This window comes from Cariama cristata, unplaced genomic scaffold (genome assembly GCF_000690535.1).
Source record: "Cariama cristata isolate BGI_N322 unplaced genomic scaffold, ASM69053v1 scaffold5160, whole genome shotgun sequence".
Lineage (NCBI taxonomy): Eukaryota > Metazoa > Chordata > Aves > Cariamiformes > Cariamidae > Cariama > Cariama cristata.
The window spans coordinates 40,857-65,233 of record NW_009596276.1 but is presented as its reverse complement, the minus strand read 5'-3'; the positions used below and the strand labels follow the sequence as shown (position 1 = coordinate 65,233).

The 24,377-nt window shown below is 40.8% G+C and overlaps 1 protein-coding gene across 1 annotated transcript in view; it reads right to left on the bottom strand.

Annotated features, from left to right (window-relative positions):
- Window positions 1-24,377, bottom strand: part of CUBN (cubilin (intrinsic factor-cobalamin receptor)) — a gene marked incomplete at its 3' end in the record, with an annotated part of 65,599 nt that overhangs the window by 38,563 nt on the left and 2,659 nt on the right. The window contains 18 exon segments of the mRNA XM_009705237.1: window positions 352-568; window positions 816-978; window positions 1,472-1,650; window positions 2,276-2,432; window positions 6,403-6,593; window positions 6,797-6,959; window positions 7,769-7,921; window positions 7,924-7,958; window positions 9,315-9,549; window positions 10,873-10,991; window positions 12,736-12,922; window positions 15,134-15,255; window positions 15,813-15,908; window positions 17,100-17,231; window positions 17,992-18,160; window positions 19,605-19,731; window positions 23,221-23,324; window positions 24,239-24,340. Coding sequence (XP_009703539.1) covers window positions 352-568; window positions 816-978; window positions 1,472-1,650; window positions 2,276-2,432; window positions 6,403-6,593; window positions 6,797-6,959; window positions 7,769-7,921; window positions 7,924-7,958; window positions 9,315-9,549; window positions 10,873-10,991; window positions 12,736-12,922; window positions 15,134-15,255; window positions 15,813-15,908; window positions 17,100-17,231; window positions 17,992-18,160; window positions 19,605-19,731; window positions 23,221-23,324; window positions 24,239-24,340 — 2,651 coding nt within the window.

Here is a 24,377-nt window from a genome sequence, read left to right as displayed (position 1 = left end):
GTCTTTTCCTGAGCACAGATATATTAATGCTTTTGAACTTATTTCCCATAAATCGAAGTGTTAATGGAGCTGGACAGTGCCAGCCATTGAAATTTGTCCTTAAAAAAGCTGTCCTTTTGACACAAGTTATTTTCTCCTGGTATAATATTTATTAAATGTGCTTCTCATTCCATGGTCAAAGCAAGAAAGCTGCCTTTACCATCCTAGGCAGAGAAATTTCTGCTATTGTTTCTGTAATGCACAGAAATTAATCTATACACAAAATTTAAGGAAGCAAATTGGATGTTGAGATCTACAGAAGAGTGCTCACTCTACAGTAATTCAGCTCTGTAGGCTAATGGACGTATTCACCTTCCCAATTTCTGCGCAGTGCTGTTGTCATATATTTCAAGATAATCCTTTCTGCAAGTATAATCAAATGCCAAGTTAAATGAAGTGAATATCAGGCGGATAAGGTAGCCGGGTTGAATGTTGATAATCCAGGTACAGTTAATACCATGTGGGTAGACCTCTGGATGACCAGGACTTGTAATGGTTCCTTCTGGTGAAGTGAGAGTCTCTCCACATACTGTAGAGATTTAAAACATCAGGTTAAATGATATATTTATATAAAAATTAGGCACTTACAAAATTGGTTACTTTTTTTCCTTGAAATTTCATAGTCCTTTTTTCCTTGATGTATACTACACAGTAACTGATTCAGAATTTATCTCCCATTACACCATCATAAAACTTGGTGGCCAACTGTTTTCAGTGTACAGGAAAATTTGAAAAGTCCCAACGCTCTATACAGAAAACAACAAAAAAATCCTTACCTGTATCTAATGGCCAGTACTCGGCTCTGAAGCCAAGGTTGGTAAGAGAGGAAGATCTGAATTTGATATAGAGATTGTTCCATGTAGATTGCACTCTAGATGGTACAGCAGTACCACAGTATTTATTCAAAAGAGGAGAGTCTGTGTTGTTGCCATCTCTGACCTGAAGAACAGTGTATGCAAAATATCCCATAAAATTTCTATTATATTAAAGTTTTAAGCATAAATTAATTCATAGGAATAATATAAGAGATCCTTAGTAAGTTAAACCCTACTCTTTCTTCAGCATGTTTTCTACTACAGGCACATACAATGCAACCTTATGACTGCCAGAGAAGCACTCTCCCACTCAAAGCACGTCAGATGGAAAAACGCTGAGATCTTACACCATCAACAGTAAGTGGCACATAAACCTCCAAAACCAGGTCTGTCTATTTAAAGACACCTGATACGCATCTCTGATTATCAAAATGGTCATATCATTGTAGAACCAAGAAAATATTTGGGATCCCATTATGAACCTCGAAAAGCTTTTATAACTGCTGAAAGAAGTGCTTGCCTGTTAAGCAGTTCTGCTTTAGTGGAGATGAGTATGAGAAAGAACATACAGATAAAAATCTGTCTACTATTCATAGTATATGTGTATTATTCTTTACCTCAATGTAGTCCGAGTCACAGGTGGTTGCATTTCGAATGTCAAAATCGATAAAGTTAAGAATCACCACTTTGCTAGCCGGCTGGGAGATGATCCACTCACAGGTCTTTGGGTGAGGGGACATCCTGGGGTAGTAAGGTGAATGGAGAGTTCCTGCTCCAGACAAGGAGCCTCCACAGGCTGCCAAGAGACACCAAAAATCAGTACTTGTGATGAATGGTTTCAAGGAATGTATCATGTGACATCTATCAAATACCACTATGAAATTAGAAGAAAACCACCCTTAAAAGCCTATCTTCTTACAGCATCTACTACAGATCATCCAAGTAGTATTAGGAATTTATTTGAAAGAACATATTGCTATAAGTATAGCATAAACGCATATATACAGAAGACCATTCTAACTGTGCCCATGAAAACTAATGGATTTGACTAATTTCCTTCACAGACACATAGAATTGTTGGTGATTAAGAACTAAAAGATAGGAAAAATGAAAGTAAAAATATTTAGGCAGAATTATAGCTATATCATCTTTGGTATGTTAGCGGTAAGTGATTTATCATTATTAGAAGCAATGAGGGGTGCATTCCCAAGCATGCTAGGAGTGTCTACAACAGACCTACTACAGACATCATCTTAGCATTTCTAAAAGTAGCAATAAATAAATAAATTGACTCTATTTTTTTCTTTCCTTTCTTTTGAAGTTTGTCTTCCCATTATATGGATAATATAGCACGTAAATGACTGAAAGTGTCCAAATTATGGATCAGTTAGTTCACTGTGCAAATCACCAGCTCCTCTTACCAACTTGATAAATGGCCCTGAAGCTAGCCCTTTGCACAGAAGCATCAGACTTGAACTTGATCCAGAGACTGTTGCCACTAGAAGTAATTGGAGACATGAGTGTACTATGACAGAATTTGCTAATAAGAGAAGACATCTCGCTGTCACCATCTCGAACCTAGTCATCGAAAAGAAAAAAAGAAAAACATCAGATCATAAAAGCATTGGGATCTGATATCCGGATAAAATTATAATCTCACAAAAGCTGCTAAATAACAAAAGGAGTAACTATTTTACTTATTTGTAAGAGGGGCAAAGAGCCATAACAGTAATTGGCACAAGCATGTGATTTACGAGAGCTCAAAGGAAGGATTGGATGATCAGCACAGAAGACACACACATATGCTACTGTCACAGGACATTAACATGAAACAGATCTTCTCTATGAACCACAGCTTTAGTACAATTTGGGCCTATGCTTCCAAAAGTGACACCTTTAGTACGAAAGATGCAAGGAAGGTGCTCACCACTGATAGCTATGAAATTTTTGCCAGCACTAAAATGTGCTGAGGAAAAAAAAGGGTATTTGATTTTCCTGCTCTGGCCATGAAGTTTCTAGTGATTTTTCAAAGGCATTCCTCCAGAACAAGCATATGTCTCATCACACCCATACCTCAATGCAGCCAGACAGCTAACAGGAGATGCAACTCTGAGTCCCTAAAGCAGTAAAGAAGTATACTGACTTCTTTCCGTTACTTTATCTGAAGAGTCCAATGCATAATGATGACAATGAAGCTGTATCAGGGAATCACTTCCAACTTTTTCCTTCTGCACCACCACTCTACTGACCTCAATCAATTTGCAAATCAAAGGAGAAATGTATCTTATGTGTTTTCCCAGAAGTTGATTATAAATCCTAATTATTGGAAAGAGGTATTTCCACCTCCGAACTTCAGGCCCTGAACCCACAGTCTGTGAGTAAGAATAGGTGCATCCAAGGGACCAGGCAGAGCACTGGTATAGCTGAGGAGCTCTGAACACCCTTTAAGGTGCCCATCTCATTCCAAGAGGGCAGACAACAAGCTGAGGTCCAAAAACTAGGTCCTCTGCTATTTGCCCAGGCAAAAAATGCAATTTTTCTCCCAAAGATTCTCCTGAAAACAAAACAGCTCTTTTCTGCTGTAAAAGTGGTGGTAGCTCGTGTAGCTGGAGCTGCTTTTAAATGCACCTGTATGCTGTTAACCCCAGAAAATCATTCCAGTGAAATCATTAGCAAAGCCAAGTACATCCAACTTTCAGGTCTCCTCTCATCACCTCTTCTTTCCTCCTCAGCTGTATTGCTCCATGGGCTGGGAGAGAAGGCAGAGAACCCTCGTCAGTGCCCTGGTGAGCAGGCAGTGGCTGGCCTGCTTGCCCACCTTTGGCAATCTCCAGCTGGTGAGTCAGCTTTCTGACTAAGATATTTTTAGTTTCCCTGGAACCTGAGTTTAAGGTGACAGAATTATTCTGGATTTACAGTGGAGCAACTGAGATCAGAATTTGTGCCAGAATATTTAGAAGATCTTTGGACAGCAGTGAAAGTTCCCAGAACTATAGTTCACAGGAGTTTACATTTTTTTCTTGAGCTGATTCTCCTTACATTTTTGGTTTATAAAGCCCAGTGAGTAGTGATAAAAATAACAGGTTCTCTAAACCATGTGAGCAATGTCTCCTATTGCCAGTTAGAAGGATGGCATGGAAAAGGAGCTGTCTTGTCTAACACCTTATCTCTGCAGCACCATGTCACAGCCTTTCATAATTAAGTTTTGTTGCCTCTAGTTTCTTATTGCAGACCCCTGGTCCCAGGCTGTTCCTTCCTTAGTAAGAGACCAAACACCCTCCTTGAGCAAGCCTGTGAGCTGTGTCTGCTCCCTGTTGGAAACTCTGCAAGTTTCCTAGTATCACCAGGGATGAGGATAATCGACATCTTTTCAAAGTGACAAAACAGTTGCCAGAGAGTGACTTTTAAAGTAACTTAAACACCCAAAACCTCTCTCCCTAGCTGAACTTCATTATAAAACCCAGTGAGACAGTACTTTAGAAAAGCATATGTGGAAAATCAGGCTTTGATAAAAGTGCACAGTGCTTTAGTCATACCGACTGTCCCAGTCAGAAAATGTCGGTCCTGTTTCCCTGCTCTGGGCTGAAGCACCAAGCAAGAGGGCAGGAAGAAGAGGAGGACAGAAGCACAGGAAAACTGAACGGCTTGTGACTGACCAGCAAACAGAGAGGTAAATGCCTTGCTGAACTAATACAAACTGATTGCGTTCAACAGAAATGGTTTTGTTTCTCTGGCTGCTGTGAATTTAGCTGCTGTTCTGCCAGCAATTAGGCAAGAGGAGTACCAGGCCAAACAAACAAAAGCTGTCTGTTTTCATTAAACACACTTCCCCTCTCATTTCAGAAATTAATTACACTTCATTCCAACCAAAGTCTCTGAATTAGAGGAGGAGGGAAAGGAACGATATCAGCACAATAACATCTTTTAAAAACAGATTAACTGCACAGAGCTCACAGGGGCCTATTCCTTGCTTGGTCAAGAAGAGATTAAAAACAAAACCAAACCCGCACTGCCGCTTAACTGTGTAGGCAGCAGCGCAGGATGCAGCTCTGTGCTGGGGTCGCAGGGTTTGCTCCTACCTGCTTCAGCTGTGGCAGCACCTTTGCTAATCAACCGGGTGTCTGTGCCCAGTTTGTTTTACTTCTGTTTACCTCTGCCCAGTAAAGCCACAGTTTTATACAGACAGCAGTACCCAGCAGTCATTCCACGTAGGATGAGGTATTTATGACTGTATGGAGAAATACAGGCCAGCTATGACAGCAGATGCCCTGAGACATGGCAAGTCGGAGCGTGGCACAGATGAGAAGAGGGATGAGGTAGTAGAAGAAGGGGCACGGGCCACCGACATAAAGAGCTTGTCAGGCGCTGAGCACACACCAGGACTCACTGGCCCAGCATGGCCTCCCCCAGGGCCCCCGCACCCTGCCCATGGCCCAGGACCCCATGTCAGCCCCTCCCAGGGCCGTCAGTCCCTGCCCAGAGACACTGCAGCAGGGCCAGTCTCCAGCTCCCCATAGCTCTGCCCTGCCCAGCCATGGGCTCTGCTGAGCTAGGCTCACCTGTATGCGATGTCCGGCCCGGCCTTGGTCCATCCCTTTCCCCAGCCTGATGCCTGAGGCTGCCCTGCTCCCTCACTGTGGGGCCCTGCTCTACCCCTCCAGGGAGCCCCCATGGCCACCGGCCTGCACAGCACCATGCCAAACTTCACCTGCGGTCAGTTAAAGAAATGCAGACCTGGAGCTGGACAAAACACAACCTACACTACTGGGTGTAGGGATAACAAAGAAAACTAAGAAATGGTATCTAGTGTACTTAAAAGGCACCCAATAGTAGTAAATTTGAATGTAACATGAAGCTGCAGACCAGTGAAGAGGGAGCTAGGTGTAAAAGCAAACATAAAAATCACCTCAAGTAGATCCCACTTAGTACCAACAGTACTATTGTATTATTATTATATTTTCCATACAGAAACATTCTAACTGTGCTATTATTTTTTTTAATAATTAGATTTAGACTGCTATTATTTTTTCCATAATAATTAGATTTAGACTAATAACAGTTCTTGAATTAGACTTGTAAGATTTCAGTTATGCTAACAATAAACACCTGGCTTTACATATGTACATATGTACACACGTGTGTATTTATAAATATGTATATGGTATGCTTCCTTTTTGTGCCAAAATAAGGTTTTCCGTATAACACCATGACTCCATAAAAATGCTGCATAGTGGCTATGGCATTATTTCTACTTTTCTTGCATTTGGCATGCATTTACCAAAGGTCCAAACTCCACCTTAATCATGTACAGCTGATTACGAATTAGTGTTAAGCTAGACAGATTTTCTTGTTCTCTTATCTTTGCTTCATTCCAAATGAACAGCCCTGCTCTTTTAGCCCTTGTGACTTTTGGACCCTAATAAACTGGTATACTTAGTCCTTTGACTAACACCTATTTCTGCAGCGGTCCTTGGGATAGAAATTATGCAGCATGGTTTTGTGTACACATGTAATCAACCTTGCATATCAACTGATTAAAAGAAGTCACCTCAATATAATTTGATGAACAATCAGTGTGACTCTCCAGCTCCATATGGGTGAAGTTGAGGTATATTTTTTCATCCTCTGGCTGCCGAATAATGTAGATACATTGTCGGTTGTTGATATAAGGGTTAGGCCAGAAAGGGGATGTGATAACCCCTTCACTATCCACGTAATTTCCTCCACAACTTGGGTCTGCTATATTAAGAAAAAAATATATCAGTTGAGATATTCACAAGCATGGTTAACTCTTTCAGTTTAGGTTGCTTCTGTACAATGGCTGCAAACCAAAGAAGATTTCTGTATTATTAAATAGCAAGTGTTAATTACATCCATTCATGTGTTGTTGGCTATATCTTAGGAATGTCACAGACCAACCTTTAATGCTAAATTTTACTTACCAGGAGATGTTGTATAGAGAATGTGGAAGCCTTTATCAGTAACTAAGTCATCAGAGTGAAAATGAATCCATGCATATGGACCAGTGGTTTGGAGTGGGGGTGGAGATCCAGTGCGACAGTATTTACCAAGGACAGGGTCTTGTGGAAGAAGACCATCTCGAATCTAGACAGAATGATAGGTCAGCATTTAGGATTATTAGATGTGTGCCAATTGTGAACAGTACCAAGAGTCTTAAAGTTATCTCGGCGGCCCCAGGAGATACTGTAGATGGTGGGTGGAGGGAAAGCTCACAGGAAGTTTTCCCCAAACATGCAGGAACCAAGAAACAGACCCACCAGCGTAGCTGTGATAGTGCTCCTAGGAGACTCATCAACGGTTTTGTGAAAGGGAAAGAAAGCATCAGGAGATCTACTGTTGAACTGTTTTCCTGAAATCATGCTCTGCATTGCACAGTTTTGGAGAACACACGCTATTCCAAACCAGATTCTCATTTCCACGACTGGGTACTGGTGAATTCTGCAACCATTACTTTGCACTTCTCAAAAAGCCTTAAGCTCACACATCAAGTCATGGTCTGTACTATAATATGAAACTATTAATCTTAGATTCCTTTCTCTAACTGTTTGCCTTAGGCTGATTAATTCTCTGTGGGTTGACATTTGACAAGGAGTTTGGAGATTGAATTTTGTAAGAAAGTGAAAGCTTCCCACCAGGTATTTGGCCTAAATCCCATCCTCTTTAATCACAGTACTTCCACTGACTTCAGTGGAGCAGGATCTCATCCCCTTTCTGTTATACTGCCTGTATCTGATTGTGCATTGATGGCTGGAATAAGTCAGTACAAATGAACATTTCAACCCAGGATTTAATTTTCAAACAGTTCCCTTCTGTATGCACAAAAAGTTTTGAAATATCTTGTTTTGCAGTAACATAGCCATAAAATGATGTCATAATCCACAATTACACTTTACCTCTAAATTGTCATAACTGCAGTTTTCATGGTGTCCTAGGCTTAGTGTGCCAAAAGCAAATGTGATGAGGAGGCCAGGACTGGTTGAGATGGTCCAGAAACAGTCTCTGTTTACAGGGTAGTTCCCAGGGTATCCTGGGGAGTTTATGTGTTGGGGGAGCCGTAAGTACCCGTCAGCTCACCACCACATTCTAACAGAAAAGAAACATGGAACAACAGAGTCTTTGACATCACATCAGGTCAGAATATTAATTCTCTTGTAGTGTCAAAATTAGGTACTACTTTGGGATACAGAATTCAAAAACAAAGACCAAGCCAAACAAACCAACAAGTTACTTCTTTAAATTTTACAATTAATTCTGCAACTCAGTTCTAAAATCAGAACTCCAAATATTTCCTGACTTGCACAATAAAAGAAAGATTCTTTCCCAGTTATGATGGAAATATCTTTAGGAGCATGATCAAAAGCACTGTGTTTTGGATTTCAAAATTAATCTGAATTTCTGTACTTTGTAAATAGTCTCCATGTTTTATCCTAGCACAAGACTTTTCATTTTTAAAAAAAAATAAATGTTAATTTCAGGGAAGGCTGTTTTATATACATGTAATAAAAAAAAACATTCCTCTCAGCTTAACAGTTGGAAATAGTAGGGGTAATTTGTGTGTTATACCTAAGGAATAGCTAGTTTAGTCACATCTATACCTCTCCCCCTCTTTGCTTTTTTTGTTGTTTAGTTTTTTTTTTCCTCAAAAGATCTGTTTTCACTTTTCAGTATCCATATTTGTCAATTAGTAATTATCTTTCTAACATTGACAATTGAAAGAAAAAGAAATTTCACCAAAAATCACATTAAAAGCATTTCAATAAATATTTCTGGAAATAAAGAAACTGTTCCCCCCACTGAATTTTCTATACTTTTTTTACTCTATGGTTCTTTCAAGACACAACCCAATGTACAATTTTGTTTCTAGGCGATACACAGAACATTGAAGTGAGCGTGATGTTGCACAAGATGATTTGAGGTTTATCTCTACAAACGCACTGCCAGGCCTCCTGGAAGAATCATGCAAGTGGCGTTACCAAGAATTTAGGCAGAAATGTACACCAAATCATACCAAAAAGCTCACAGATAATTTAAAGTCAAATTCCCAAAAATCTATCATGTTTGGAAAATGTGGTTCAAACTGTTTAGCCTCTTGTAAATTGTCAGTTGCAAAAAAGGTAGCTTGCTTGCTCAAAGTACTAGATCTCACTTCTGTGAGAAAAGAGAACCGATCAGAAGAACGGCATCTCCAGGAACACATGCCCTTTGGGTGTTTCTTCACAGGAGGTATAAAACAGCCTTAAAAAACAGCAGAAAGTTATTCATGCAGAGGCCTAGAGTTGGAGTTTAAATATTTTAAAGTAATATATATGTCTATATTTCAGCCTCACTCCCTAGTAAAATACTGTCCTACTGCTCCTAATATTTCCTAATCAAGTAAGTCATTCGTTTTGCTCCAAAGCCATGAAGATGCTAAATTACTTGACATTTCATCAAACTTACCAGGATCCTGAGATTCCCACTGAACAGTAAAACCTCCAGCTGTAATGGTGTGGTTTGAGTAGAACCAAAAATACAGGGAGTTGTGGGAACTGAAAAGTTCTGCAGGAGGTGAGGAGCCACAGTATTTGCCCAGCATGTGCATTGACGCTGAAGGCCCATCATGAATTTGAAGGAAGTCAGAGTTACAGTCATTACTTGCCTCCAGTTGGAAGAATGGGAAAATAATACGTAGAATCTAACAGGAAGTAACAAAACAAGAAATCGCTTTTTCTCCATCTGCTGAGACACTGTTTATGCAGTAACTTTGTATAGAGCAGATATATGTGTTCCTGCATCTGTGAGAATCTATGAGCTTTGGAACTACGATGTCATTTCCTGAAAAGTTCCAGGATGGAAGAAGATATTACAGAATCTTAAAGGTCAAAAGGAAAGAGAGAAGATAGATAGGAAAGAATTTGGACAGGGAAGTTGCCTGGAAAGAACACTATTTCTATAAACTAATAATTAGGACCATTTGCCTGTGTCTGTTATATGTGTGAAATATATGTATGTATGTATTTCAAGCCATGTGAAAGGCTTGAAATACGGCATAAAATGCTTTATTCCAGGTTTCCAATGACAGTTTTCTCATCAGATATTTAACATTTCTCATCCTTGCTATTGTTGAAACTAGTGTCATGGGAGTTAAGAAAATTAAATGATCCTTTTTTTTGCACATAAAAAATCAGCGTCTCATAGGCCCACTCTAGATACTTAGTGACATACACAGCTTCATGTATGTTCAGATAGCTCACTGATATGCTTTAACATAGCTCTGCTGAATACAGTAGTGGCTCTCAGGCTTAAAGCTGAGGATATGTCACGTACATATATATAATGCCATATAAATGACTAGCAACCACTGTTTGACAAAACTACTTAATTAATTCCATGAAATGTCAAAAATAGATCAAATATCTAGATCCCAAGTAAGAAGGCCCATGCTAAATTGTGAAGTAACATATTTTGTAGTTGTTATTTATAACACAAGTGGAATTGTTAGTTGCAGATCAGAATCAGAATATACATGAGTACAACATTTAAAAATTAAGCCTTAAAAAAATTCAAATGGTGTTATTACATAAAGCCATTGATATTACGAATTCAGCATTCCACCTTTCTGGTGCTCAGAAATCAGAAACGCAAAATTGTTCTGGGGTCACTTGGCTCACAGACCAACTGTGGAGCCCATCAGAGCAGAGCTTTTCTCATGCAGCTATTCACAGATCACACTCTAAAGCAATGTAAAATGGGCACCTTTTCTAGTTGGTGATAGGTGAATAAATTCTAACCCTCAGTTGCATAGGAAAAACTTTGAAAATGTAACCCAGGCAAATTCTTAGGCTAAGAAGCCTGAAGGCTTGTAAGGATCTGAAAATTATTCTTTTTGAAAAACTATTTATTCTGAGGGGATTTGATCACAGTATTGGAATATGTGGCATGAAGATGGTCACGTTTGCTCTGACAAGCTGTGGGGTTCTGCAGAGTGAGGGTTTCTTCAACCTGAACTCTATTTTACCTTGTTGGGATTAACTCGAATAACCCAAGCGCAGCTGACCCCATTACTGTACTGCTGGCTGTTTGGGTTGTTAGGGTAGCTGAAAGTCCCCCTGGAGCCTGAGAGATATCCTCCACAAACTGCAGAAAGAGGGAGAAAATGAAACAGATTAATTTATGCTATCAGTATACAGACTTAAAACCCAACTTTCTTGCACAGCTTTGGCTTCTTAAATATTTAAAACAAGGGTGAAAGATACTTCTATAAAAGACTTTTCAGGATTTCCTCTAAAGTGGAATGACATCACAAAAAATGAGAAAAATTACTCCCTGAGAGAAAAGTAGTTCCTGGGAAAAAAACAAAGATTTTCAGCTGGAATATGTGGATACTGTCAAAAGATGTTGATTCTGTCTCAGGAAAACACCCATAAACTAGTTTGTTTCCAGAAGGATACCTCCAGATTGAATCTTAAAATTTTTCACCTACAGTGAAATAACATTTTGAAACTAACATGATATAAAATTGTCTTTCTCAGCAGTGGTGCATCATAGAAGTTATCCTTCAGATCTTTTATTGTCCCATTTATTCCTTTTGGTCAGATTCCTGGGCCTGTAATACCTCTCATCGTATACTGTGGTCTCTTCTCTCACTGAGCCATTCAATGAATGGGAGCTGTGAACTGGGAATCCCAAACAGCTACAGAAAAATATGTCCATAAAGCACCTAAAATAAAATGCACATATAGCTACAGTGTACAATAAGCAGCTGTAGTTTAACATTGAACTGATGCTAAAGAAATATTAAATTCTCAGCAAATTGAAATTAAGTATTTTGTTTCAAGGAGTGGTAAAAAGAACATAATTTTGTTTGAAGTGTCCATCTAAAACAGCTCACCATTTCTCAACCAGATTCAGAATTATCATGTCATAAAATGTACCATTTTCCCCTGATTAGGAACTAAAACAAAAGTTGATACATTATAATTTCTCACTGGATAAAAATTGGTTTTCTATCCCTTCTATTATGAATGGTTAAAAATAATTTTTTTTTTCCACATGTGCTTAATAATAAAACATTACTGGTTAGATACATAAGGAAAATAGGAAAAAGCCTGAAGTAGCTCTGAAATCGAGCAGATTTCAGAGGAGTTCAGTGAAAGTTTTACATTCTGTATTCTGTGAAAAGTTAATCTGCTTTCTTCACAGCAACCAGCAATAAATACAAGCCATCTGACAGATGGCTGCCACAGGGAAGCTCACTGGAATGCTATCTTGACCTTGTTTAATTAAAATTAATGGCAAAAAAAATCCCAGATGAATAGAAACGGTGATATTAAGAAGAAATGTTAAAGGCAGGACCTTGCAGTCACTCTATAAAACTCAGAGTCCCTCATTTTCATGGATAATATTTCTTTCATTAAATTTCTGTTTGAAAACCTTTTCTGGCTTTTTCTCTTGACTAAAAATGTCAGGACCTCTCAGCTTCACAACAAATGAAAAAGTATGCACAAAAGAGAAGATTAGTGTATTCTCTTGTAAATCTGTTGTCCTTATATCGGAATCTCTTTCCCAAACAGTTTACCAGACCACTTTCTCAGGAACAGAGATCTGATTTTAGTATGTCTGGTGTCTTGTCAAGGCCAGCAGGCCTGCAGATCAAGTTCATTGTTACGTTCCTACTGCTATACAAAGCAGCTATAAACAAAACTCACGGAAAACTCTGACTTCAAGGGACTTTGCATTGGGACCTATAATCCACTGAGAAGAGGGCTGTTTTTTTTCCGTCATCACTTGGTTCTTATTCACATATTAATCATATGTACCAAGCACCTATTCGCTGAAACCTGGTGGCCCATTTCTCCTGGGGAGGAGGTCCTGGCCGTACCTTGCTGGGCTGTCTGGCACTGTGGTCCTGTCCAAGCGCTGGTGCACTCGCAGGAGTACCCGTTGACCCCATCGGTGCAGCTTCCCCCGTTCTGGCACGGGTTGCTAATGCATTCATCAACGTTCTCCGTACAATTAGGGCCTGTCCAGCCTGCATTACACAGGCAGAAATATCCAGAGATCATTGCCTATAGGGATAAGCAAATGCAATAAACTTAATGAGTGTGGATCATCTAAGGGAATCAATGTAGTCGGCAGAAAGACTGATATTTACACTTATTTTATGTGGGGATATCAGAGCAAAGAAATAAAACCTTTGGAATTTAATGGCCTTGATGGTCACTGATGAATACCAAAATAAACCTAAAGCCTAATCAGATTGTCTAGCTCTTTGCTTTTTCTATTAAGTTATTTCTTTGCAGGGCTCTTTCAAATTACTTTCTAAAAAGTCAAAATCTGTATTTGTTTAGCCATTCAGAAAACTTGTTTGTTTGGCTTTGAAATGATCACCCTAGAAACAAGTCAGTCATATTATCTAAACCTTCTAAATAGCAAGTCAAGATATCAGTGGTTTATAAATCATTTCTCTCAAGCCTGTTCTCTGGGAAGTCTGCATTGCAGTTATGTGGGCTGATAACTTTCATTTCCACCCTGAGGGATGTTACATGGGAACAATTTCATTGCCTTCTCTGCATTATTCCTTACTCTGTATGTCTCTTTTCTGTTTCTTTTGTTTCAGCCTTTACTACTTCTCCTTATAATGAAGTCTTTCCATATCTCTAACTGTTGTAATTTTGTATGTCCTCTTTCCTTATATTTCTTGTTTTATAGCCTCGATTCTTACAGGTAAAGCAGAACATGGTATTCCACGGTACATGCTAACAATCCCACCTTTGATGACATACAATCAATGTGCTATATTCTCTATTTCCTTTTATGTTCTCTGTTCATGTCCTACGCATTCTGAACAGAGATTTTCAGTATAATGGAAGAGGATTTTGATGTGTATTTACGGCTCCAAATGATGCTTTAGAAGGTGAAAAGGTGTTTTCTGATCTGCATTGCCTGATATTTAATTAACATTACATTTCATCTGTCATTACACCGGCCAAATATAGCTCTGCTGTTCCTCTATTTTATTAGATGCTTCTGTAGTCCTGTTGCTGAAGTATCTGACTGTGTTATTATCTTTATGTGGTAGTTTGTAGCCATGAGTGCCTATAGTTGTATGTTAGGGTATATTTAGGGACAGACATCATGTCTTATAATAGACTGACTAAAATAAATAGTTTCTAAATAGTCAGGAAAAGTAGATTAGATCTCAGCACAAAAGGCCCTTTAAATATCTCAGTGAAAAGACAATAGGTACCTACAGAAGAGAGAGCGAGGAATGCTGGTAAGGGGTGGAGTGGGGAGGTGAGGTGATCATCTCCTTTCACACAGAAAAAGGGAAAAAGGGAAAGGTAGCATATCATAGAATCATAGAAATATTTAGGTTGGAAAAGACCCTTAAGATCATCAAATCCAACCGTTAACCTAACACTACCAAGTCCATATCTTATGTCCCATTTCCCCCCTGCCTCCCAGGATCATCAAAAGGAAGATATCCACAGACCAATGTGGACAAACAGCATCAGACTCTACTGGAACAACAAATTTACCATTTGTGAATATTTCTCAAAAATCATGATCATAAATATCCTCCACAACAGAATTATCAAAATCCCCAGGTCTGCAGCCTGGACTTTCCTGAGTGCAGCACGCCTCACTGAGGAAGCCAAAAGGCCTTCACAGGGTCCACGTGGACAAACTAAACGGTCACTGTGCATGAGAATGAATTCATGCCACCAGTCATTAAAGGTCCAAAACACTCAGCTACCAGCAGGACTATAACCAATTCCTGTGAAGCACCCTTTCGATATCCATATAAACAGCCTGAGACTCCATGGGGGCTCTCACCAGATCAGCCTAGAACATACAACTAACTGTACTGAGTATTAACATCTGAAGGCCAGCAGAGGTACTGGTTTTGTTGTCATGGGTAATTCCTCCACGATCCAAGGTGGTAAATTACTTCCCTGTCTCACCAGGGACAGCCATCCATCAGTTCTCCCCCACCAGCACCAGCATCCCATCGCTAGCCTGGGGTAGCAGCTACAGCCTCTCAGGTTATTAGTGCAAAGATTGCTGCCTCTACTTCAAACACAAAGAAATGTCTTGTGTGCCCTGAAACTCACTTTGTTTTCCCCAGATATATCTGTTGATCTCCCACTCCCTGCTGATCTTGCCTCATTACCTTTAGTGTGCCCACACTCAGCTTTCAGTCTCACCAGTCTCCCCGTTGTTACTGGTTATAACTACACAATGTCGTCACTAACAGCAAGAAGCCCAGCACTTACCAAGCACTGCCCATTTGCACAAGGGTTTTGCAGCTGACAGATATCACTGAGAGGAGAGCACCCGTTCGGCCCATATCCACTTCCAGTGTACCCAGATGTGCAGGAACAAAATGGCATTGGCCCTTGGGAGACGAGACAAGATACAGAAAGTAATTCGGTCCTTGTTACAATCACAATACCAATGACAGTAAAGCTCCTTGACATTTTGAAGCAGAGCCTTTATGTAATTCTAACTTATTTGATCTTTTGACATCTTCCCTGGTCAGTGTCCAGTTTGACCATGGACAGATCCCTAGTGTTGCTTTGCTATGGGTACCTGAGAGTCCAAGGTCACCTTCATGGGAAGCGGTGGGAGTAGTCAAAGGGTATTTATGGAAAGGAGAAAAACAGTAAAAGCAGCTGAAATTGGAAAACTGCATCAAAGAGAAATTGTGAAGATCTCCACATTTTTATGATGAAATCTGCTCTTTGGTGGAGCACAAATCTACTTCTGTGAGTGTCTGTGGAAAGGCCTGCTGGCTTTAGCTAACCTGCCTGTAAGCTCCTTTGGGTGAGGCAAGATTAACTGTGGAAAAGGGGCTGCAATCTAAATATGTTGCTATGAAGTGGATTCAGCCTAACCAAACCCTCTTTGAGATTCACATCGGTATTACTTACAGTCCTTAAGAGAGCATCGTACCTGGAGCTGAGGTACAAGTAGCCAAAGGATGACACCCTCCATTATTTATTGAGCAGATATCAACCTGGGTACATGTTTGTCCATCTCCTTCATAACCTGTTCAGATGTAAATCTTAGTTAGCCTGTAACAAACTACATTGTCTGAGAATTGACAGCAAAACATTCATCTAGTAAGAAAAAGACTAATTTATGGTGTAAAATCCTAGTCTTCTGCAGTTAAAAAGAAAATGTTGAGACAGCCACTGAAGTAAAATTTGGCATATTTATATGGTTCCTACATTGCAGGGATGAATTCTGATTGTAACTAAATCCTCCTATGATTTTAGAAAAAAGATATATTAGTGCTAGCCCAATATAGGTGAGGTCAGTGAGACCACAGAAGCTCAGCTCTCTCAGCTACCTTGTGCTGCCCTCCCTATGTGTCTGCACCCAGCCAGCCCCGACCACCTCCAGTCTTCCCGCTGCACGCCACAGCTGCCCTTGGGTCTCAAACACAACACCCAGCTCCTCTCAGGAGCTCAGCAGGACCAAAGCATGGCAGCACGACCCTGCACGGCCAGAGCTGAGGTCCACCGCACCACATCCAGGTGTCTGAGGCCACATTTCCAGCATGGTGATAGCCCTTCAGTGCTCAGTAACTGAGAGCCTTCACTACCTGCAGACTGTTGCCATTTAAATAGCAATTGAAAGGTCAATTAGAAACACTTTTTCCTGATATTATTTCTAGTATTGATAGCATGCATTTCATAAAGCATTTTAAATAATAAACCACAAATTATAAAGATGTAAGTCACGACTTACACTTCTTGACCTGTACTGAAATGGAAACACTGCCTTCTTAGTATTCAGAGCATGACAATTACCAAGGCTTTTTTAAGACAGACAATACAGCTGATTTATGGCACACAGGATACTCTTTCAATTAATACAGACAATGAAATTACTATCATAATTACACAATCCTTGTTTCCCATTAATGATCTTGTAAAGGAAGTACTTCGTCAAATCAAGGCTCTAACACTGAAAAGGGCTACTTAGTACAAGAGAAACATTTCAGAGGATCATCATTAGAGACATACGCTACAAAATGTTTATTGATAGCTGAAGCAGTTTGAATATACTTGGATTCTGCATTCTATATTACAGTATTGCTTTGTGTATGTGATACTTCTTTACATAAAACCAATCTTCAGCTTCTTAAGTCTACCATAAAACAAGCTCAAATGTGTTGAGTCTTCATCTTTTAAGCCTTTCCATAGTCCTATAAAGAAAAGAAATCCATTTTACCTGGTGGACAGAGCCCACAGTGGAAGGATCCCATTGTGTTGATACATTTAACCATCGGTGCCATTGAGCAGCCTCCATTATTAATTTCACATTCATCAATGTCTTGGCAACTGTAGCCATTTCCTTGCCAGCCTAAAAAGAAGCACAAGAAAGACGTTAAAATAGAAAATGCCTAGCCTTTTCATTTTCTTCTTTGACCATATCTTTTTATAGAGTGGAAAAATAAGACTTTTGAATTTTACTTCATGAACACAAGAGAAGACCTGTCCTTCTCATGAAAATTAATACTGCTCTACAGAATAGGTTACAAACACAACAGGGCGGAGATGTGTGTGCAAGAACATTTTATTTTAACTGTACTCTGGATATTCCAGAGTCAAACACACTTTAACCTAAGAGGAGGCATTTCTGGTCTAATGCACACATGTACAACTTGCAGCAAAGCTTTATCATAACTCTGGTTAAATATTTCAAATACTCCTCCTATACACACCACCTACCCAACTCAGGAAGAGGAATCATAGGTTACATGGCTTGAGAGGACAATTAGATTTTTATATTGCCTTAGGGCAGTGAGCATAAGAATGTGGAAGTACTGTGAACCTATTACATGAAAGTAATAGGACATGATGGACATGAAGGTACCTGTGGACATGAGAGTACACCAGACCTATTCAGATGCTCAGTTTAGGATGGGAGAAATCATATGTTAAGACTCCACTGCCTGCGTTACCTAGATATGACACAACCTGCAGGCATTTATTCTCTAGAACACAGATCAAAGCATTTAATGGAGTTACTGTTACCTGGATTCTGTGGCTGTACCTATAACATACAGGTAGTACTACCTACTGCCACCCTCTCCCACCTGAGAGCATGGAAGATGTGATACCTGTTGGGCAGGGACCACATGAGTAGGAGCCTGGTGTGTTGTGGCACTGCACAAGTGGATTCTGTGAACATGGACGATTAGGGAGGCTGCATTCATCTATATCAGCACTGCAGGCAGGGTTGCCAGGAGGGGACATCCAGCCAGTGTCACAGATACAGCGGTACTTGGGCTGCCACAGCAAACGTAACATCACATATTTAAGACAGTTAGAACAGTCAAGAAAAGGGCAGGAGGAGTTCATTTCATAAAACGTCTTTTAAACTACAGCAAGAAAGTTTTCAGAGCATTACATGGTTTGCACATGCTGTTTTATAAATTGCTTCGGTAGTTTTCTCAGTCTATTTCTTCCCCTGAATTTACCTATCTGGATTATGGAGCAACAACAGGCTCATTCATTATGTTCATAAAAGAAATCTGTAATTTACCCCAAAGCTCCCAGAGAAAATGAACAGCAATTATGAGCTGTACATAAACATAATTAAAAGTCATCAACTTGCTTTGTAACCAGGGTAAACAGATCAGTGTAAGCAACCTGAAATCAGCTAGGCTGTTTTCTTTTAAGCAAAATCTTCAGTAATCTGTGCAATGTGCAGCACTGACATTAAATTGCAAATATACGTATTCTTTGATGAAAACAGTTTTCTGTCTAGTAAACTTTACTAATGGCCAGATTTCAGCATTTCTCTAGCTTTGGTCCAATTAAAGCTAATGGGAGCCTTATTGTTGACTGTCACAGGAGCAGACACTGTTAAGCCAACACCGAACCCTTTGAAAAGCGTTCTCCACAAAAAATGGGCAGAAAACAAGTGATGAGTTGTGAAAGCTTTTACAAATTGAGCTAAGAAATTATTTTATAGCATAGCATGAAGAATATGTAGTGTGTCTGGAATGGTGCATGAGTGTACAGGAGTGTTAAGGATCACAGGCTTCGCAGGGTAGTTTTGAAGGGCTTGCTCTGAGAGGAAAGAGCCAAAGCTGGCATGTTCCATATGTCCCTTTGGAGTGAACGCCCTGTACTCAGATTCACTCTCAAAAAGAATGAGCTGGCTTGCTCCAGAAGACCGTTCAGGTGTCTGCTATCACCCACCCAGTGCAGACACTTGTAGAGCTTGGGTCTGGCATCAGAGCCCAAGCCCAGCTGGAGTGAGGAGCACGACCGATGAGCAGCAGCCACTGTGCAGCCCTGACAGCTCCCAGGCCACCGACAATAACGTTCCATAGGTATGTCTTTTCCCAGGAAAAACAAGACTCATGATGTTTGTCCTTCTTAATCATTTAAGTAATAAAATATTCTAGCAACTTAGAACTCCCCAAATAATGAACAGTAAGAATATTATGCTTCATATAAGACTTTGACTTATTCAAAGAATATTCCCAAGCTCCCTATGGATACAGTAGCAGATCTGATACTGTGACAAGCACCTCTAATAAGACACAAAGCATTTTCAATTCTTTCTGCTGTCCTTGGGACAACAGAGAGGTTAGGTTGTGCTGTACAGTGGCATTTCTTGTTTTTCAGCAGCAGTGTGTGCTACACAGTTTTGTGGTACTCAGCATTATTTGTTGCTTATTCATGTTGTAGTCTATAACGAGGCTTATACGTTGTTCCTTACCTTGTTGGGCTGATCCCTATCTGCATCTATGCAGATGCCATGCCCACAGAGCATCTCAGATCCTGCCTGGCAGTCATCAAACTTTGAGGCACAGTGAGGTCCATAGGTTTCTGGAGTACAGGAGCAGCTAATGATGAAAGTAGACAGAAAAATCAAATTGCTAGCATTATATAGCTGTTAAAGATTACATACTGCCATAGCAAGATATGATTCCCCACTCTCTTATTTATGTGGTGTTCCTTATGAAATCCATCTATTTAGCTCTACTGACAATCCCATTAATAATCATGCACAGAGGCAAGGCCTCTGTTCAGCAGAGACTCAAGAATCACATGAGACTTGTGCGTATCCATGACTGACTGACCCTATGGGAGAATCCACAGCCTTTTGTTACATTCATAAGCGCAAATCCAGAAAAAAAGAACTGTCTAAGATGAGACTTCAACAGAGTATCAGCCTAGAAATCCCTACTTCAGTCATAGACCACCTAAACTTTGTGTTTCAGTTTATGACCCTCATATGATGCCAAGTGCCTAAAAACCCATCTCTAGCAATACGCAGAAATGCCAGGTCTGGCCTGTCCCAGAGAGCGGGCTACCTTCACACCCACATCTCAACATGTGGCAGCTGCTGTCCCAGCAGCAGCCCAGGTGTCAGGTAAGTGTGGTGGGCAGGAGGAGGCATTTGGGACTGATGGGGTGGGAAGAAGAAAGAGTGCACACTGTAGTCACAGCACTGTACATATGTGGTGGAACTGAGATTGGGAACTTCTAAGCCATCACGTAGTTTCCCTTTTCTCTGGTCCTTTATTTCCACATAGAAAATCTGAGGCTCTGAAATACAACTGAAAGGGACCTAAACCTACTACAGAAGGCCTCCTATCAGTTCACTAGCTTTTTTAAAAAATGACAGTGAGACATCTATTTGGATGCAAGTTATATGCTACAATGACTGCTTATGTCTGCTCCTCACAGAGACATTTGGCAGGTACACAACCTTCTTGAAATGCTTTTAAGCTAAGGAAAAATACTCTGTAAAAGCATTTATCTCAGAATTTGAATCAGGGTATTCCAGTGCAGCTGATCTGGACCTTGGAGCAATTTATTAGTAAGCTGCTACTGCATCTGCCGTGGTGTCACGTGCTCAGTTGAACCAGCAGTTTGACAACCCAATTGCAGGTAACTCAACGCTGCACCCAGGACAAGCAACCCACATGAACTTAGGCTTAAAAATCCACAATAGCTTAATGCTTAACTGCAGTCTGCAGTACTGTAAGACAGCACGTTCATTATTGTAAGAGAGCAGGTAGACCAACACCATCCCACCAGCACAGTAGCTCAGCACAGAGGCAACAGGTCAGCGAACCAGATCACCTTTGTGTGTTCAAAGTACATTCAGAGCTTCATGTTCAACTCCAAAGGACACAGCAAGGCAATCTGGCCAGCTCCAAAGGAGGAGGACAATGGCACTGTCTCCCGCCTAGTCTGGCAAAGATTAATCTGCTGCCCATCTGAAGTTGCTCAGAGAACAGCTTCAAGAAGTAGGTCACACTGCAAGGACCTTCGGCTAAATTGCGATGCACTGATGCTCAGCGCTGCCCTGGTTCTCTCTTATCGTTGACAGCATGTTGTGATGAGGTCCCTGTTATTTTGGTTCTGACACAAAAGTCTGATAGACCTGGGGACTCTCACAGCCTTACATCCAACTGATGCAATGTTCCCTTAAGGTCCTCACTTAGGAAGGCATTTTCTGGACACTTGCTCTTTTACCTCATATTCATTGCTTTCCTGAATTACAGATTTATGGATGCAGATAAAGAATCTGAACAGGGAGTGAAGACTGCGTTACGCTCCAGTGCTGCCCTTCACCTGGTGTTATCTCTGGGGGCTATGGAAAGTTAAATATCACCCTTTTCACTGCAGTCCATGCTGGTGTATATAACTACAGCAGCGCAGGAGTGGAGTGACCTGGGTTGCTGGGTCCCAGAAAATTAAGCAGCGGTGTTCTCACAGTTGTTGAAAAGAGCCGTGTCATGTTCTACCTGGGGATGGATTTAGCAGCTGGGAAGCACTCAGAAATAAGTAAGACAGTACAATGGGGCTGGGGAAAGAACTAAACGATAATCCTGAGGGTGTAATGCAAAAGCAGTAATATTAAGATCTGGATGACTTATGAAAAGGTCTTAGTTCATTTCAGGAAGCATTGATTCAGCAAGTACCAAGGAGGGCAAGAATTACACTGGGGGAGAAGCTTACAGGAATCATGACTGTGCTAACACAATGACAACACTTGTGAGAAAGGCAGAGTGTTTGTCCTCTCAAACCCTAATTTAGTCACACACCTGTACACCACATCTCTGAGCACAGTAAGAAACAACAAGTAAAGGCAGGCTGCTTTGTGTGTTGTTTCCTTGATGAATGTCTGTGTTAGGGACAGCTGCAGGCAAGCTAGAAACATCCTTTAAAGTCAAAGAAAAGCTGACAGGAAGCATCACGTACCAGTAACACCTCAGCAGGCTCTGTGTTAAGGCTGCAGCGTGAGAAGCACTGCAGGAGAACTTCCTTTGCATGAGGTTCTTCCAAGAACTGACAAAGCACTATAAGCCAGCATTACACCAAGCAAATATTTGTGGGGGCTAACATTTTCATGCTGAAGCAGGAGACAAAATGCTTTGCAGAAAGCTGTGGCATGCTCTCCAGCCTGCTTGTTCCCATTGCACAGGGATAGCTTTGTATTATATCTGAAAGTTATTTATTTACCAGATTATTTGACATTTTGGAAAATAAGACACAGAACGTTCAGGCAGGCTTGCCCTGTAAACAAGAGCGTGTTTCCTAAGGAGCTGGGCAGAGAAGGATACGCTCCAGGAACCTGAGTCTATGGGGGCCTGCACACAGGCAGCCCAGGCACCCTCCTGGCCAGCTGGCTGCAGACAGCATTTCTCCTCCCTTTCTGCCTGGCAGCACTGTGTATTCCTTGCTCTGCTGCAGTCTCAGCAGTGCCTGTATTTCTGGAGGGGGTGAAGGCATTTCTCAGAGTTACGTGGTGTGCTGGGAATGCCAGTGATCAAGGGTGCCCATATATTCAGAAGGTTTCCAACAACTCAAAGCCTTTGCTGGGCCAAAGCTGTTCACTCCTTCATTTTGTCACTCCCTTTGGTCTCAAGGAGTAGGTGATAACAGAGGGATAATAACGTGGCTGTGCTAGGTGGGCATGTTGGCCAGTGCTGGTTACAGACCAGCATGCTGCATCTCACTGCCCCATCTATATCCCATGGTGCAGTGAATTTCCATTAAAGCAGCTGCACCTACAACAGAAAGCCAAGTCACTGGAGCCAGTCTCCAACCTGCAGCCTTCTTCCCCAGCGTGGCTGTTCTTGGTTCTTGCTGCTCTTTTTGTCTCAAAGCAGACAATGGCTTCTGAGGGTCTTCTGTGTCTGCAGTGGGCTTAGTGTACGGTGCATTGAGGATCTTATATTCTCTCAGACTGCAAGGGATTATAGTGCATAGATACTAAACAGACTGATTCCTAGAACTTGTGCTGCAGGTGTCATATGGAGTACAAAAACAGTAGAGTATTTTACATAGGATTTTTGTGTCTAGTTTTGAAAATTTACCTGTAGCTGCCCGGTGTGTTCACACAAGTGGCTCCATTCTGACAGCCTAACACTGTTCCAGCATAAATCTGGCATTCATTAACATCCACTGAACACAGGAGGCCCTAAGATGAAATGGAAAACCAGTTTATTTTCCAAATAAATGAGAAATGAAGCAAACCATGGAGCCAAGGTTTAATATAGTTTCCTAAGATATACAAACTGTGGACTGCTATCAACACAGCTTCCCTTATGAAACATCATAACAAAACTCTGTTTTTCAGCTGTGTTTCTGTGACCCTGGTTATCAGTCAGATGAGGGATAAAATATTTCAGATGTTTGTAGAAAGCATATTGACAGCATAGCACTGTCATTCCCTCTATTTTCCAACTTGCTAGCAAAAGGCTCAGAAAACTTTCTTTCAAACTGTTTCTGTCAGGAGATGCTGTTACATTAAGACTGAAAGCACAGCAATTTTGACCCAAATTTTGCTGGGACAAATTTGAAGTTGAGAGCCTTTGAGAAGAAGATACAACGTTTCCATCTCTAGTGCATGTAACAGCACCATTAAAGCCTTTGCCATTAAAGTCTTTGGATTTAAAAATCTCAGAATGGGATTGATTACTTACACCATCATTTGTCTTATTTGTTTAAGCTTGAATAAATATCCTTCCGATCCCCCATTCTCTCTATCCTTGCGTAAGATCAACAGCAAGACATGCAGTTCAGTTCACTGCTCATCGAAAACCAAGACTAGCTCGCTGCTGTGAGAACTGCCAGGCATCACTGACTTCATGGGCCATCGCCCATGTCCAACAGTGCAGGGTCTGGCCCAATGGTTTGGGCTTTGGTTTTTCAGTGTATCGATATTGTTGAGAAGCATATGTGCTGCCCTTCAACCAAATGCTTTGCTGTTCGGTATATCTCACTCTATCCTGAGAAACCTTAAAATGCTACATTTCATCACAATTACACTTAGCCAGGTGTATCCTTACAGTTCAAATACATGCTCCGTATTCAAGGAGGCTAAAAACTCACCTGCCAGTTAGTGGGACAGAGGCAAAAGAAACCATCCAGGGAGTTTACACAGGTCCCTGAGTTCTCACAGGGGTTACTACTGCAGGCTTTCCTCTGGACAGCCTGAAACCCAGGAAAAGAGCAGAAAATGACATTCCTG